General features: G+C 44.6%; 1 protein-coding gene across 1 annotated transcript in view; it reads left to right on the top strand.

Moving 5' to 3' along the window:
- Nucleotides 1-17,621, top strand: part of TRMT6 (tRNA methyltransferase 6) — an 84,540-nt gene that overhangs the window by 50,747 nt on the left and 16,172 nt on the right. The window contains exon 8 of the mRNA XM_040351690.1: nucleotides 7,139-7,224. Coding sequence (XP_040207624.1) covers nucleotides 7,139-7,224 — 86 coding nt within the window. The remainder of the gene's footprint in view (nucleotides 1-7,138; nucleotides 7,225-17,621) is intronic.

The following is a 17,621-nucleotide window of genomic DNA, read 5'->3' as shown; positions in this document are numbered from 1 at the left end:
GATTTGCGGCGACAAAACGCCGGTATTGTCCGCCTAGATGTGCCCCAAGATGACCCCCTCTATGGAGATGATTCCCATCTCCTAGCCGAACGCTCGAAGACGCCTGAAAAAAAGGTCCGGGACCTTTTTTCAAGCGGCAGACGACAGGCGTTCGGCGTGGAGATGTGAACCATCTCCATAGAGGGACATCTGTTTTCAGCCCTCTGACGGCAGCGGCGTAGCGCTACAGGCGTAAAAACGCCTAGGTGTGAATGCGGGCTAAGAGCTGATGCATGTGGCTGGGAAGTAGAGATAGATCTGCTGTTCCTAGTGATCAGGAACACCCATCTCTCGCTACTCCCTGTCCCTGTTTCTAGCAAAAAAAAAAATAGATTTTAACTTGTAAACAGCAAGTTTGAAAAATAGTCCCTAAGGGCCCTTTCACACTGGTGCGTTTTTCCCGCGATTTTAACGCTCCGTTTTTACCGCGTCAATGGAGGGGGCATGGGGAGCGTTTTATGGGTGTTTTAATAGCGCTATTTTTACCGCAAAAACACACCAGTGTGAAAGGGCCCTTAGTGGTTAACCACTTGCCGCCCGCCAATGACAAATTGACGTTGGCAAAGTGGTTGTAGAATCCTGAGTGGACGTCATATGACGTCCTCAGGATTTTGAGCCGCTGCGCACCACCAGGGATGCCCACTGGACCACCAGGGATGCAAAACAAAAGGTATGCCACCCTAGACCACCAGGGATGACAATGACACAAAAAATGGATGCCAATCAGTGCCAACAATGGGCATCACTGATTGGCAGGCATTGATTGGCATTCATTAGTACAACGCATACGATCGTGCCCATCCGTGCCGCCTATCCAAGCCTATCCGTGCCGATCGGCTGCTCCTGTGACAGGGGGGGTTTGTGCTGATCGATTATCAGCACAGCCCCCCCGAGGATGCCCACTGGACCACCAGGGATGCAAAAAAAAGGTATGCCACCCTAGACCACCAGGGATGACAATGATACAAAAAATGGATGCCAATCAGTGCCCACAATGGGCATCACTGATTGGCAGGCATTGATTGGCATCCATTAGTACAACGCATACGATCGTGCCCATCCGTGCCGCCTATCCAAGCCCATCCTTGCAGCCTATCCATGCCGCCTATCAGTGCCCATCAGTGCCGCCTTATTAGTGCCCGTCAGTGCAGTACCATCAGTGCCCATCAGTGAAGGAGAAAACATACTTATTTACAATGTTTTATAACAGAAACAAAAAACTTTTTTTTTCTAAATATTCAGTAATTTTTTTATTTTATTTTCAGAAAATAAATATCGCAGAGGTGATCATATACCACCAAAAGAAAGCTCTATTTGTGGGTACAAAATGATAAAAATTTAGTTTGGGTACAGTGTGGCATGACCGCGCAATTGTCATTCAAAGTGCAACAGCGCTGAAAGCTAAAAATTGGTCTGGGCGGGAAGGTGTATAAGTGCCCCGTATGGAAGTGGTTAAAGTAGAACTATAGGCAAACTTTTTATATAGATAGAGCGAGAACCCCTGTTTTTTTGTGTCCCATAGGGGAGATTTATCTTCCTCTCCCATAGCCAAGACAGGAATTTGGAAGGAATTTCTCCAAACCGAGAGAATCTCTTGTTGTCACCAGGGTAACCAGAACAAATGTCCCCATTAGAATATTCTCCCTCTTTTCCAGTTCTGGGGACAACCCAAAAGTTTTGCCTTTTTAGTTATTTTTTTAAATAACAAAAACCTCAGTGTTGTAAGAGAAAATATATTATTGTTGGTGCAAATTTACATTTCTGCTCATCTGTATATATATCCTTCTCATTCTAATAAGTCCGTGTTCACGTGTCCAGTGTTGAGCTATTGAATATGGATTTTCCAGTTCTTTTCTCTGAAATGCTTTTTGGCCTTTTCCATCTGTCTCCTCAAAGGATAAGAAGACGGCATTTTGTAGAATGAATTCTGTTGAATTCCTCGGATGACAATGGGAAGATGAAAGCCGGGTTATTTGCATGCAGGGATAAGAATACCATTGTCGCTATTGTGGATTTGATTGTTTCTGTGTTCAGTTTATATATTTGCATATTTTTTTTTACCTTCCAAATTCCAGCAAGGGTTGAAATTCACACACTTCTGCAACATTCTATAGCTAGGAGGGTGACCCAAATCCCCCCCCCCCAAATATTCATGAACTATAGGTTCCTGTGTCACTTTCCAGCCACCCTATAATGAACATCAATAGTAGAAGGGAGGACACAGTCACATTTTACCCTTTCTTCGACCGCTAGCAGGGGTTAAAAGCGCCCCCCCCACGTTAAAATGTAATAACACCCCACTGTGTCCCCTGCATCTTTCAATATCTCTTTGTCACTACTGTTTACCCTCTCCACAACTGCACCTCTGGACCCCTTTACATTACACAGCACCCTGCATCACTGGACCCCTTTACATTACACAGCACCTCTTTCCCTTGAATGAAACGCTACACTATATGGACAGTATATTTATTTCAGGTCTAAAAGAGGAACCTTTCGGAATGAGGGACAAATGTATTTGATTCCAGAAGAGGGACAGGCACTCTTAATAAGGGACAACTAGAGGGGAGGGGAGCCCTGCAGTCACCGCTTCAAATCGTCCCCAGGGCCAGTTCAGCCCTGCGCCTGGCTCTCCCTGGCGATTTCAGGGGGGGGGGAATGACCCCCCTTGCCCTATGGAGCGGACGCCCATGACCACAACCCTTTTCATTCCAGTACTAGAAAGTCAAAAATGATGCATAGTATCTCCTCAATCACCACCACCTTTTTTATTCCAGTACAGTGGAACCTTGGATTACGAGAATAATTCGTTCCAGGAGAATGCTCGTAATCCAAAGTACTCGCATATCAAAGCGAGTTTCCCCGTAGAAGTCAATGGAAACGAAAATAGTTTGTTCCACATTGACTTCAATGGCATGCAATACCGCATGCAGCCAGAGCCTTATTAAACACTCGGAAAGGGACAAGGACACCTCGGCTGAACTCTGAAGACCTTGGGAACTGAGTGTTTCCGCAGTTTTCTGACAATTTCCAAACGGCTCAGATTGTCTCTGGCGCCCCCCTACCTCAGGCCAAACTCAGTATTGCACACCGCTTTGTCTTGAATCCTGATCGTTTTGCGAGACAACACTCGCAAACCGAGTTAGTGTTTTTTTTTTTTTTTTAATACAGTGCTTGTATTGCGAAGCGCTCGGTAACCACGTTGCTCGCAATCTGAGGTTCCACTGTACTTTAAAGTCAAAAACTTTACACAATGCTTCCATCATCCTCATCACCACCACCACTCATTTCATTCCCGTAGTAGAAAGTAAAAACTTTCTGTACTTTCACCATCACCCATTTCATTTAAGTACTAGAAAGTCAAAAACTTTGCATATGGCTTCCACCGTCACCACCACCCATTTCATTCACTTAGTATAATGTCAAAAACTTTGGATGGTATTTCCACCACCAATTTCATTCCAGTACTAGAAAGTCAAAAACTTTGCATATGGCTTCTGCCATCACAACCACCACCAATTTCATTCACTTACTAGAAAGTCAAAAACCTTTGCATAGTACTAACACCATCACCACCACCCATTTCATTCCAGTACTAGCAAGTTAAACACTATGGGGCAGATCCACATACCTACGCTGCGCCCGGCGCAGATGTGAGATACGCTACGCCACTGTAACTTACTTTGCAAATCTTTGAATCCTGAAAGAATTTGTGCCATAAGTTACGGCGGCCTAGTGCATCTTTCGCGGCGTAAGGGCGCGGAATTCAAATGCGGCGAGTAAGGGGCGTGTTTCATTTAAATGAAGCGCATCCCCGCGCCGAACGACCTGCGCATGCCCCGTCCGTCAAAACTCCCAGGGTGCATTGCTCCAAATGACGTCGCAAGGACGTCATTGTTTTCGACGTGAACGTAAATAGCGTCCAGCCCCATTCACGGATGACTTACGCAAACGATGTAAAATTTTCAAAATTATACGCGGGAACGACGGCCATACTTAACATGGAGTACGCCACCAGATAGCAGCTTTAACTATACGCCGGAAAAAGCCGGACCGAAACGACGTAAAAGAATGCGACGGCCGCTCGTACGTTCGTGGATATAGCGAATTTGCATACTCGACGCGGATTACGACGTGAATGCCACCCAGCGGCCGCCGGAAAATTGCATCTTGGATCCGACGGCGTACTAAGGCGTACGCCTGTCGGATCTCACACAGATGCCGTCGTATCTTGTTTGGTGGATACCAAAACAATGATACGACGCGCCCAATTTTTTGAATTAAGCGGCGTATCAAGAGATACGCCGGCGTAATTTCTTTCAGGATCTGCCCCTTTGCACAGGACCTCTACCATCATAACCTCAATCCATTTAATTTCAGTAGTAGAAATGAAAAACTTTGTATAGTACTTTCACCACAACCACTCATTGCATTTCAATAGAAGAAAGTCAAAAACTTTTCATAGTAATTACACCATTGCTACCACCCTTTTCATTCCAGTAGTATAATGTGAAAAGGTTTGGATGGTGTTTCCACCACCACCAATTTCATTCCAGTACTAGAAAACCTAGAACTTTGCACAGTAATTCCACCACCACCACTCATTTCATTCCAGTACTTTGTCGTCAGAAGCTTTGCATAGTAAATTTAAGGGCCCAACAACCACGTCATGACCCAGGGAGTCTGGTCAATCTTGGCTGCCTACTCCCTCGCTAGCCAGAGGCACCTCTTTCGCTTTACTCAATTCTCTGGTGATGTTGTGGGTTTCATCTTTTCGGGTCAGTACCCCAGATAGAGGAACCATTTGTCCCCATACACACACAGGCATCCAGCAAGATGTAGCTGCACAACACTGGGAAGTGCTAGAAGCCAATCCAATAAGTACCATTCCCAGGTCTTGTCCCAGAAGACATGCCGCCAGTCTGTAGCCAGCAGGATGTTAGGATTTCGCCCTCTCCATAAAGAAGCATCGCACAAGGTTGCTTTTGCTCAACAACACAAAAACCTTACTGTAACTAGGGTACTTGCAGTCTACAACCTCTCCCCCTTTTTTTTTTTTTTTTTTTTTAATCTTGCACTTTATTCTTCAAAAGTAAAACTTAATTTCTCGTCTTTCCTTCTGCTTCCAAGTTGGGGGTAGTCCCATTCACAGCAATTGGCATGGTGGTGTTCTGTCAATATCTCCAACCCGTCAGAATCTCCAGCCGCGTCTCTTCCGGTTTATTTAAAACTTTAGTAATCAGAGATTTTGATGAATTGGTGGTTGGATACAACACCGACAACCAAATGGTGTCCGGTACAGGAAGACTGAGCAGTTGTGATAGCACAGCGGCTAACGAGAACAAAGTTGTCGCCGTTTCAGGGGCGGCCATTTTATTGGCTAGTATCGGCGCGGAGTAAGAAACTCTGCTCCTAATATCCTGGACTCTATTCGGTTGCCAGTGTTGTGTCCAACCACCAATTCAAAAACTTCAATTACTGCTGGTTTTAAATAAACCGGAAGTTAAGCAGTTGGAGTTTGACGGGTTGGAGAACTTGACAGAACAGTGGCACCAATTTTGTTTAAATGTTTTTCTTTTTTTTTTTTTTGTGTGTATACATACATACATACATACATACATACATACAGGTTTGACAAATTTGCTTGGAATCTAGGAGCCAGCTAAAAAAGTTAGGAGCCAGAAAACGCACCCCGTCCCGACGAGCTTGTGCGCAGAAGCGAACACATACATGAGCAGCGCCCGCATATATAAACGGTGTTCAAACCACACATGTGAGGTATCGCCGTGATTGGTAGAGCGAGAGCAATAATTCTTGCCCTAGACCTCCTCTGTAACTCAAAACATGCAACCTGTAGATTTTTTTATTCGTCGCCTATGAAGATTTTAAAGGGTAAAAGTTTGTCGGCATTCCACGAGCGGACGCAATTTTGAAGCGTGACATGTTGGGTATGAATTTACTCGGCGTAACATTATCTTTCATAATATTAAAAAAAAATGGGGATAACTTTACTGTTGTCTTATTTTTTAATTAAAAAAAGTGTAATTCTTTCCCAAAAAAGTGCGCTTGTAAGACCGCTGCGCAAATACGGCGTGACAGAAAGTATTGCAACGATCGCCATTTTATTCTCTAGGGTGTTAGGATAAAAAATATATATATTGTTTGGGGGTTCTAATTAGAGGGAAGAAGATGGCAGTGAAAATAGTGAAAAATTACATTAGAATTGCTGTTTAACTTGTAATACCAACGGCCACCACCAGATGGCGCCAGCTCACACATCTGGTGGTAATAATTTGTAATACCAACGGCTCACCACCAGATGGTGCCTTCCAAGCCAAGTCGCCAGGACACCATTTCTAGTCGTCATGGCGACCTGGCGCCCAGGATTTGTCGAGCCCTGATATATATATATATATATATATATATATATATATATATATATATATATATATATATATATATATATATATATAATATAATATAATATAATATAATATAATATAATATAATATAATATAATATAATATAATATATATATATATATATATATATATATATATATGTGTTTTTTTTTTTTTTATATGAACAGATGACTCGCTCTATCCATGCTGCACAACGCGGATGGAAGAATCTTGCACTGCATCCATTATATTTTGGCAGCTGTCCCCACTGGCTGTCAAAATCCCTGAACAATGCCTCCATCTGACTGGATGCAGCTGCTGTCCTGGCAACAATTTTCCAACTGGCTTCATTGATTTTCATTTGAAGGATGCTGGCTGCAGTGGTGCCGTCAGGGCCAACCACTGATCAAATTTAATCCGGTCCATCAGGAACCAGCGGAAATTTGCACAGTGTATGGCCGGCTTAAGTTTTTATCTTTTGGGCTATTCAGTGAGGAATATGCACATCATACACGGTGCTGCCTTCAAGCCCATTCTTTTTATAGAACGCAAAAAAAATGATAATATAAAAATCTCATTGACTTTTATCTTTACTGCTGTTTGCTTTGTTGAATAATCGGTTAGGTTTTCCATCCATGTATGTCTTCAGAAGAATACCGATCGGATTATTTTTTTATATATATATATATCTGTTTTAGGTGATGGAGAAGAAGCGTAAACAGGATGAGAGAAGGAAAAGGGAATCTGAAGCCGCGGTCTTGCTACAGAACAAAAATGCTGATGGGTGAGTTGACCACAGATTGATGCTTTATTAACGGAGAGCCATGAAAGCCTGGGGCTGAATGGATGGACACTGGTGAGTTTGGAGTGAATTTGTAGATGCCTTCAGACATGTATGTGATCAATGAGTGCTAATATTGACCCAGTTCATATTCCTCACTAATTGAAACATTGGTATGTTAATCTCTTCTCAGCCAGGGCGCTGCGTTAAAGTGGCTGCAAGTGGCAGATGTTGAGGCTGGAAGAGGCACTGACCCATGACAACCGGGGTTTGATGCTTCCTTCATGAACTGACCATTCGATCTTTAACCCCTTACATACAGGGCATTTTCACCCCTTTCCTGCCCAGACCAATTTTTAGTTTTCAGCGCTGTTGCACTTTGAATGACAATTGCGTGGTCATGCAACACTGTACACAAACTAAATCTTTGTTTTTTTCCCCCACAACCCCACAAATAGAGCTTTCGTTTGGTGGTATTTGATCATCTCTGCAGTTTTTCTTTTTTGCGCTATAAACAAAAGAGCGACAATTTTTTTTAAAAACACAATATTTTTTACTTTTTTTATTTTAATATCACAATTTTTAAAAAAAAAACATTGTTTTTTCCTCAGTTTAGGCCGAAACGTATTCTTCTACATATTTCTGGTAAAAAAAGATCGCAATAATCGTATATTGATTGGTTTGCTCAAAAGTTATAGCGTCTACAAAATAGGTGATATATTTATGGCATTTTTATTTTATTAATTGTTTTACTAGTATTGGCGGTGATTTGCGATTTTTTTTTTTTTTTTTTTTTATTATTGTGACCGTGACATTGCGGCGAACACATCGGACACTTTTGACACGTTTTTGGGAACATTCACATTTATACAGCGATTAGTGCTATGACTGGCAGGGAAGGGGTTAACCACTCGGGGGCGCTGAAGGGGTTAATATGGTCCCTAAGATGTGTTCGAACTGCAGGGGGGAGGGCACTCACAAGGGGAGGAGATCAATGTGTGTTCCTCTGTATTGGGAACACGACATTGGTCTCCTCACCTCTGACAGGAGGTGGATTCTGTGAGTTTTCACACACAGATCCACACTCCTGCCGTGATCACGGGCACCCGCGCCGGGTCACGAGCGGTGGCGCGTGCGCGCGCCCTAGATCGCCGGGAACACAGGACGTCATATGACATCCACCCGGATTGAGGGAGGGTTCCTGCCGGTGTCATTTTACAATGTGCCCGTAAGGAAGGAGTTAAAGCTAAAGTTTCTCAGTGTATTTCATACTATTAAAGGGGTTGTAAAGGTACAATTTTTTTTTTTTTCCCCTAAATGGCTTCCTTTACCTTAGTGCAGTCCTCCTTCACTTACCTCATCTTTCCATTTTGCTTTTAAATGTCCTTATTTCTTCTGAGAAATCCTCACTTCCCGTTCTTCTGTCTGTAACTCCACACAGTAATGCAAGGCTTTCTCCCTGGTGTGGAGTGTTGTGCTCGCCCCCTCCCTCGGACCACAGGAGAGTCAGGACGCTCTCTACGTTTCAGATAGAGAAAGGAGCTGTGTGTTAGTGGGCGTCCTGACTCTCCTGTAGTCCAAGGGAGGGGGCGAGCACGACACTCCACACCAGGGAGAAAGCCTTGCATTACCGTGTGGAGTTACAGACAGAAGAACAGGAAGTGAGGATTTCTCAGAAGAAATAAGGACATTTAAAAGCAAAAATGGAAGGATGAGGTAAGTGAAGGAGGACTGCACTGAGGTAAAGAAAGCTATTTAGGGAAAAAATATTGTACCTTTACAACCCCTTTAATATATTACATAGGTTTATTGGACTACTTGCCCAAATCAGGTGCCATTCAGAGAACCCTTTTTTGTTTTTGTTTTTTGCATGTTTTCAAATGTTCTCCAATCGGACAAGGTGGAGAGTCAGGGTGATGATGTCATGAACACCACATCATCCAATCAGAGAACCCTTTGCATTCATTGAGAAAATGCAAAGTGTTAATGGTACCAATGCCAAGCAACCGACCTCCTGTGTAAGTAAACGGCAGGGCAGTCAGCTCAAAACCTGAAAGCTAGCCTCTCTTAATGTTCCCCTATTCATACTTCCCTCGGTGGATGGAGCATCAGACTGATGCTGCATCTGTCCCCGGCATCTCTGCACTGAGAACTGAGCCACAGAACACCGCTGATGGCTCACTTCTCGCTCCTCCCCGGCAGAGCCATGCTGACTGTCTCTCAGCATCGACTCTGCTCTACTTCTCCACGCTCATTGGAGCGCTGAGCTGTGGAGGGGCGGAGAGCGGCCTTGTCAGCAGCTCGCTGAGACTGCCATCAATCGGGGCAGCTGGAGGATCCAGACATGGAAGTCGGGATGACGCACTGCCCCGATTGGTCTACATGGCTGTCATCCCAGAAGGAAGCCTCTTCTAAAGATGATGCACAAGAAAGCCTGCACACAGTTTGCTGAAGACAAGCAGACTAAGGACATGGATTACTGGAACCATGTCCTGTGGTCTGATGAGACGAAGATAAACTTATTTGGTTCAGATGGTGTGAAGTGTGTGTGGCGGCAACCAGGTGAGGAGTACAAAGACAAGTGTGTCTCTACAGTCAAGCATGGTGGTGGGAGTGTCATGGTCTGGGGGCTGTATGAGTGCTGCCGGTACTCGGGAGCTACAGATCATTGAGGGAACCATGAATGCCAACATGTACTGTGACATACTGAGGCAGAGCATGATCCCCTCCCCTTCAGAGACTGGGTCGCAGGGCAGTATTCCAACATGATAACGACCCCAAACACACCTCCAAGATGACCACTGCCTTTCTAAAGAAGCTGAGGGTAATGGTGATGGACTGGCCAAGCATGTCTCCAGACCTAAACCCTATTGAGCATCTGTGGGACATCCTCAAATGGAAGGTGGAGGAGCGCAAGGTCTCCAACATCCACCCAGGGCCGGCGCTACCACTAGGCGGACTAGGCAGCCGCTTGGAGCGCACTGCCGCCTAGAGCGCCCGGCCACTGTAGACAGAGCTTGCAGTTCCAATAATACTATGCACCAGGCAGCTGCTCTGACTCCTCTGAGCCTCTGGCATGTGTGAAGCAGGGCAGCGCCCCCACCCCCCACTCCCGATCTCCACTCTGACATCGTGTGTGTCCACTGTGCAGAACACCTCCCCTGCCGCTCTCCACCTCTGACATTTTCGCAGTGGATTCACCCAGCCGGCTCTTCGCTCTGCACTCTGAGCCTCTGACTCAGAACGGAGATCATTCTGACAGTGTACTGTGTCCAGCACCCCACCCAGCCCCCCCTCCCCTCTCTGCTCTCTGCTCTGACATGTGTGTGTGTCCAGCGTCTACTCCCCCTCTCCCCCCCAGGACGCTCTCCTGGACTGGCTGTGTCACACTGGAGTGGAGGAGAGTAAATCCTGGGACAATCTTGTAGCATGGCGTCTGGCAGTGGCTCTCCAGGCTTGGGGCCTGCTGGAGCCTAGAAGAGGCACGGACAGAGGCAGGTACAGGCATATACAGCAGAATTTAGGATTGGTGTGAGCAAGGAACAGGCAGACAGCAAGCACTCACGTGGGATACAAGTTTTCTGAGAGCAAGACCATCACCTGATGTGTATTCAGTAAAAACTGTTGCCTTTCTTAGATAATCACAAGATTGTGTATATATTGTTATTGGAATGCAATTGGCAAATCTCTTGTGTGTACTATATGTATTTATATTCACTGATGACTGATCTGCCAAAGTGCCAAGTATGTACCAATGCCCCCCCCCCCCCCCCCCGTGAGGCTGCATTGTTTGGGAGTGGTGAAGCGGCATTGATGGGCACAGCTGAGACTGTATTTGATGGGCACAGGTGAAACTATTTGATGGGCACAGGTGAAGCGGCATTAATGGGCACAGGTAAGACTGCGTTTGGACACAGGTGAAGCAGCATTAATGGGCACAGGTGAGACTGCGTTTGGGCACAGGTAAGACTGCGTTTGGGCACAGGTGAAGCGGCATTAATGGGCACAGGTGAGACTGCGTTTGGGCACAGGTGAAGCGGCATTAATGGGCACAGGTGAGGCTGTATTTTATGGGCACAGGTGAGGCTGTATTTGATGGGCACAGGTGAGACTGTATTTGATGGGCACAGGTGAGGCTGTATTTGATGGGCACAGGTGAGGCTGTATTTGATGGGCACAGGTGAGGCTGTATTTGATGGGCACAGGTGAGGCTGTATTTGATGGGCACAGGTGAGGCTGTATTTGATGGGCACAGGTGAGGCTGTATTTGATGGGCACAGGTGAGACTGTATTTGATGGGCACAGGTGAGACTGTATTTGATGGGCACAGGTGAGACTGTATTTGATGGGCACAGGTGAGACTGTATTTGATGGGCACAGGTGAGACTGTATTTGATGGGCACAGGTGAGACTGTATTTGATGGGCACAGGTGAGACTGTATTTGATGGGCACAGGTGAGACTGTATTTGATGGGCACAGGTGAGACTGTATTTGATGGGCACAGGTGAGACTGTATTTGATGGGCACAGGTGAGACTGTATTTGATGGGCACAGGTGAGACTGTATTTGATGGGCACAGGTGAGACTGTATTTGATGGGCACAGGTGAGACTGTATTTGATGGGCACAGGTGAGACTGTATTTGATGGGCACAGGTGAGACTGTATTTGATGGGCACAGGTGAGACTGTAGTTGATGGGCACAGGTCAGACTAGTTGATGGGCACAGGTCAGACTATTTGATTGGCACAGGTGAGACTTTCCACAATTAGCTAGTCTACCAAAGTGTTGCATGCGAAATAGTAGCAGTCATTAACCACTTCCTTACTGGGCACTTAAACCCCCTTCCTGCCCAGAGGACTTTTTGCGATTCGGCACTGCGTCGCTTTAACTGACAATTGCGCGGTCGTGCAACGTGGCTCCCAAACAAAATTGACGTCCTTTTTTCCCCACAAATTAGAGCTTTCTTTTGGTGGTATTTGATCAGCTCTGCGGTTTTTATTTTTTGCGCTATAAACAAAAATAGAGCGACAATTTTGAAAAAAAAAAATGTGTTACTTGTTCCTATAATAAATAGCTCAATTTTTTTTTCAATTTTTTTTTTATCCTCAGTCTAGGCCGATACGTATTCTACATATTTTTAGTAAAAAAAATAAAAAAAAAAAAAACGCAAAAGTTATAGCGCCTACAAAATAAGGGACAGAATTATTATTTTTTATTATTTTTTTTTTACTAGTAATGGCGGCGATCTGCTATTTTTATTGCGACTGCGACATTATGGCGGACACATCGGACACTTTTGACACATTTTTGGCACCATTCACATTTATACTGCAATCAGTGCTATAAATGTGCACTAATTACTGTATAAATGTGACCGGCAGGAAAGGGGTTAACACTAGGGGGTGAGGAAGGGGTTAAATGTATTCCCTATATAGTGTTCTAACTGTGGGGGAAGGGGGATGACTGGGGGAGGTGACCGATCTGTGTCTCTATGTACAAGAGACACAGATCGGTCTCCTCTCTCCCTGACAGGACGCTGTCATTGTGAGAGCCGGCAATGAGAAATGATCTCATATGTAAACATATGAGATCATCTCTCATTGGCCGCACAGATCGCCTAGCAAACGGCCACTCCGATTGGCCGTTCACGGCGATCTGTGATTGGGTGTGTCCAAGGGACACGGCCAACACAGAAGTTCCCCGCTGCGCGCTCGGGAAACAAGCAAATGTGGGGTATACATAGCCAGGGCAAAGGGAATGGAGTCAGTAGTGGAGCCAAGGGGGGGCGGAAAAATGAGGTTTCGCCTAGGGTGTCAAAAATCCTTGCACCGGCCCTGCATCCACCAGCTCTGTGATGTCGTCATGGAGGAGGGGAAGAGGACTCCAGTGGCAACCTGTGAAGCTCTGGTGACCTCCATGCCCAAGAGGGTTAAGGCAGCGCTGGAAAATAATGGCCGCCACACAAAATATTGACACTTTGGGCCCAATTTGGACTTTTTCACTTAGGGGTGTACTCACTTTTGTTGCCAGCGGTTTAGACATTAATGGCTGTGTGTTGAGTTATTTTGAGGGAACAGAAATTTTACACTGTAGCCGTACCCTCATTACTTTACATTGTAGCAAAGTGTAATTTCTTCAGTGTTGTCGCATGAAAAGATAGAATAAAATATTTACAAAAATGTGACGGGTGTACTTACTTTTGTGAGATACTGTATATTCTCATAGTGTTCCTTATTGGGGTAAGATGAGGAAAAGTCTTTAAAAATAAAAATCTAGAAAGCCTAGCAACAGTGCAAAGACTTATCCATATGCCTCAGTTTCCTTAGCAACACCACGCTAGATTAGAGCAACGAGGGATCGGATCTCCTTTGGGTTATATTAAGTCAATTATTTTACACAAGAACCCTATTCTAAAAGTAAGAACTTTTTTTGTCTTTGTGATGAATTCTAATAGCCATACCGGATCATATTCTATCGCCACTCGGAACGAGATCGAGATACAGGAGGGGAGGGGGGGGGGGGGGCGAGAGGGTTAGGGTATTTGACCCCCTGCTGATTTTTGTAAATTTGCCCACTGACAAAGAAATTATCAGGCTATAATTTTGTTGGTAGGTTTATTTTAACCACTTAAGGACCGCCTCCTGCACAGTTACGTTGGCAGAATGGCACGGCTGGGCACATGCACGTACAGGTACGTCCTCTGCTAGTACCCAGCCGTGGGTCGCGGGCACGTGCCCATGACCCGGTCCGAAGCTCCGGCACCCGCGGACCCGATCGCCGCTGGAGTCCCGCGGAGCTAAAGAACGGGGAGAGCTGTGTGTAAACACGGCTTCCCCGTTCTTCACTGTGGCGGCGGCATCGATCGTGTGATCCCTTTTTATAGGGATACACAATCAATGACGTCACACCTACAGCCACACCCCCCTACAGTTGTAACACACATGAGGTCACACATAACCCCATCAGCGCCCCCTTGTGGTTAACTCCCAAACTGTAATTGTCATTTTCACAGTAAACAATGCATTTTTTGCTGTGAAAATGACAATGGTCCCAAAAATTTGTCAAAATTGTCCAAAGTGTCCGCCATAATGTCGCAGTCACGAAAAAAATCGCTGATCGCCGCTATTGGTAGTAAAAAATTTTTTTTTTATAAAAATGCAATAAAACTATCCCCTCTTTTGTAAAACGCTATACATTTTGTGCAAACCAACCGATAAACGCTAATTGCGGTTTTTTTATTTTTTACCAAAAATAGGTAGAAGAATACGTATCGGCCTAAACTGAGGATTTTTTTTTTTTTATATATATATATTTTTGGGGGATATTTATTATAGCAAAAAGTAAAAAATATAGAATTTTTTTCAAAATTGTCGCTCTATTTTTGTTTATAGCACAAAAAAAAACGCAGAGGCGATCAAATACCACCAAAAGAAAGCTCTATTTGTGGAGAAAAAAGACGCCAATTTTGTTTGGGAGCCACGTCGTACGCAATTTTCTGTTAAAGGGAAGCAGTGCCGAATCGCAAAACCTGGCCGAGTCCTTTAGCTGCATTTTGGTCCAGGTCTTAAGTGGTTAATAGTGAAATAAATAAAAAATCAAGAAAAAAATTATTCAAAAAAGTTATAAAAATGATTAGCATTTTAATGAGTGAAATAAGTATTTGACCCCTTCACAAAACATGACTTGGTACTTGGTGACAAAACCCTTGTTGGCAATTGCAGAGGTCAGACGTTTCTTGTAGTTGGCCACCAGGTTTGTACGCATCTCAGGAGGGATTTTGTCCCACTCCTCTTTGCAGATCCTCTCCAAGTCATTAAGGTTTTGAGGCTGATGTTTGGTAACTCGAACCGTCAGCTCCCTCTACATATTTTCTATGAGATTAAGGTCTGGAGACTGGCTAGGCCACTCCAAGACATTGATGTGCTTCTTCTTGAGCCACTCCTTTGTTGTCTTGGCCGTGTGTTTTGGGTCATTGTCATGCTGGAATACCCATCCACGACCCATTTTCAATGCCCTGGCTGAGGGAAGGAGGTTCTCACCTTTTTATATAGTGACGTTGTCCTGTCCCCTTAGTAGAAAAACACCCCCAAAGCAAAGTTTTCACCTCCCATGTATGACGGTGGGGGATGGTGTTCTTGGGGTCATAGGCAGCATTCCTCCTCCTCCTCCAAACACAGCGAGTTGAGTTGATGCCAAAGTGCTTGATTTTGGACTCATCTGATCACAACACTTTTTTCGGACGGACCTGTACAGGTACTTTCTTGAGCAGGGGGACCTTGCAGCCGCTGCAGGATTTCAGTCCTCCCCGGCGTAGTGTTACCAATTGTTTTCTTGGTGACTATGGTCCCGGCTGCCTTGAGATCATTGACAAGATTCTCCCGTGTAGTTCTGGGCAGATTCCTCACCGTTCTCATGATCATTAAAACTCCGCGAGGTGAGATCTTACATGGAGCCCCAGACTGAGGGAGAGTGACAGATATTTTCTTCCATTTGCGAATAATCGCACCAACTGTTGTCACCGTCTCTGGTCTTGTAGCCCATTCCAGCCTTGTGTAGGTCTACAATCTTTTCCCTGACATCCTTGGTCTTGGCCATTGTGGAGAGATTGGAATCTGATTGCTTCTGTGGACAGGTGTCTTTTATACAAGTAACAAGCTGAGATTAGGAGCACTCTTTTTTTAGAGCTAGCTAGTTTCCTGTATAGAAGACACCAGGAAGCCGGAAATCTTGCCGATTTGAGAAGGGAGCAAATACTTACTTTTTTTAAATGTGTTTTTCTGGATATTTTTTTTGTTCTGCCTCTCACTGTTAAAATAAAAATTCCATTAAAAATGATAAACTGATCATTTCTTTGTCAGTGGGTAAACGTACAAAATCGGCAAGGATCAAATACGTATTCCCCCCCCCCCCCTCGTTGTTGTTGGTTTTATTTTGTTTTATTTATATTATAATATATATATATATATGTATATGTATGTGTATATATTAGGGCTGTGCGTTAAACGCGATTTTAACGGCGTTAACGCAAACCCATGTTAACGCCGTCAATATTTTTTCGCGCGATTAACGGTGGTGGACGTGCAGAGTGTGCAGCGGCGCGGCTTACCTTCTCGCTGGATTCACAGGCAAGTTACTCACCTTGTCCCTGGATCCAGCGATGCCACCCCGCTGTGTGATCGAGCGGGTCCTACTCGCTCGGCGGGTCCTCGCTCGATTCACAGTGCCTGTGTGCCGCCGATCTCCGTTCCCTGCGACGTTACGACGCACGGGAGCAGAGAACGGCGCCAAATTAAAAAAAGTAAACAAACACAATACACACAGTATACTGTAATCTTATAGATTACAGTACTGTATGTAAAAAATACACACCCCCTTGTCCCTAGTGGTCTGCCCAGTGTCCTACATGTACTTTTATATAATAAAAATGGTTCTTTCTGCCTGAAAACTGTAGATTGTCCAAAAGTGTCCCTTTATGTAAAAAATGGTTTTAGATCAGCTAGAAAACAGCGATAATAAATTATAATCACTTGCAGAATTGTGCGATATTTGTGGGGAAATTCGTCATAAATTAGATAGATTAATCGTGAGTTAACTATGACATTAATGCGATTAATCGCGATTAAAAATTTGAATCGTTTGACAGCACTAGTATGTATGTATGTATGTATGTATATATGTATGTAAATAAATTATGTGTGTGTGTGTGTGTGTGTGTGTGTGTGTATATATATTTACACATGTTGTAAGAAGTTCTTTCATAAGGCCATCATTGCCGACCTCTTGTTAAAGCGGGAGTTCACCCTAAAAAAAAAATAAGATTAGATTGATGCTCATTTTGTGAAGGGGAATCGGGTAGTTTTTTTAAAATCAAAGCAGTACTTACCGTTTTAGAGAGCGATCTTCTCTGCCGCTTCCGGCTATGGGCTGCGGGACTGGGCGTTCCTTCTTGATTGACAGTCTTCCGACAGGCTTCCGACGGTCGCATCTATCGCATCACGAGTAGCCGAAAGTCGGTGCGGCTCTGTCAATCAAGAAGGAACGCCCAGTCCTGCAGCCCATACCCAGAAGCGGCGGAGAAGATCGCTCTCTAAAACGGTAAGTACTGCTTAGATTTAAAAAAAAATCCCCGATTCCCCTTGACAAAATGAGCCTCAATCTAATGTTAAAAATTGTCATTTCCGGGTGAACCTCCACTTTAAGATACGTGTTGCTTGACTGTGTTGCTAATCCAGTTACCAGAGTGTTTTCTGAATCGCGGACCTGGAACAAGTAGGCACATTAGGGATTCTCTGTACTCTCCGTTCAAGTATTGAAGATATTGGATCAGCATGGGAGCCAGCATTTCCTAGAAAAGAGGATGATGCCCTCCATTTATCAGTACACGTTTCCTTTCAGGGA

The sequence above is a fragment of the Rana temporaria genome, chromosome 4, assembly GCF_905171775.1.
Source record: "Rana temporaria chromosome 4, aRanTem1.1, whole genome shotgun sequence".
Taxonomy (NCBI): Eukaryota; Metazoa; Chordata; class Amphibia; order Anura; family Ranidae; genus Rana; species Rana temporaria.
This window is presented reverse-complemented; position numbering and strand designations above follow the sequence as displayed.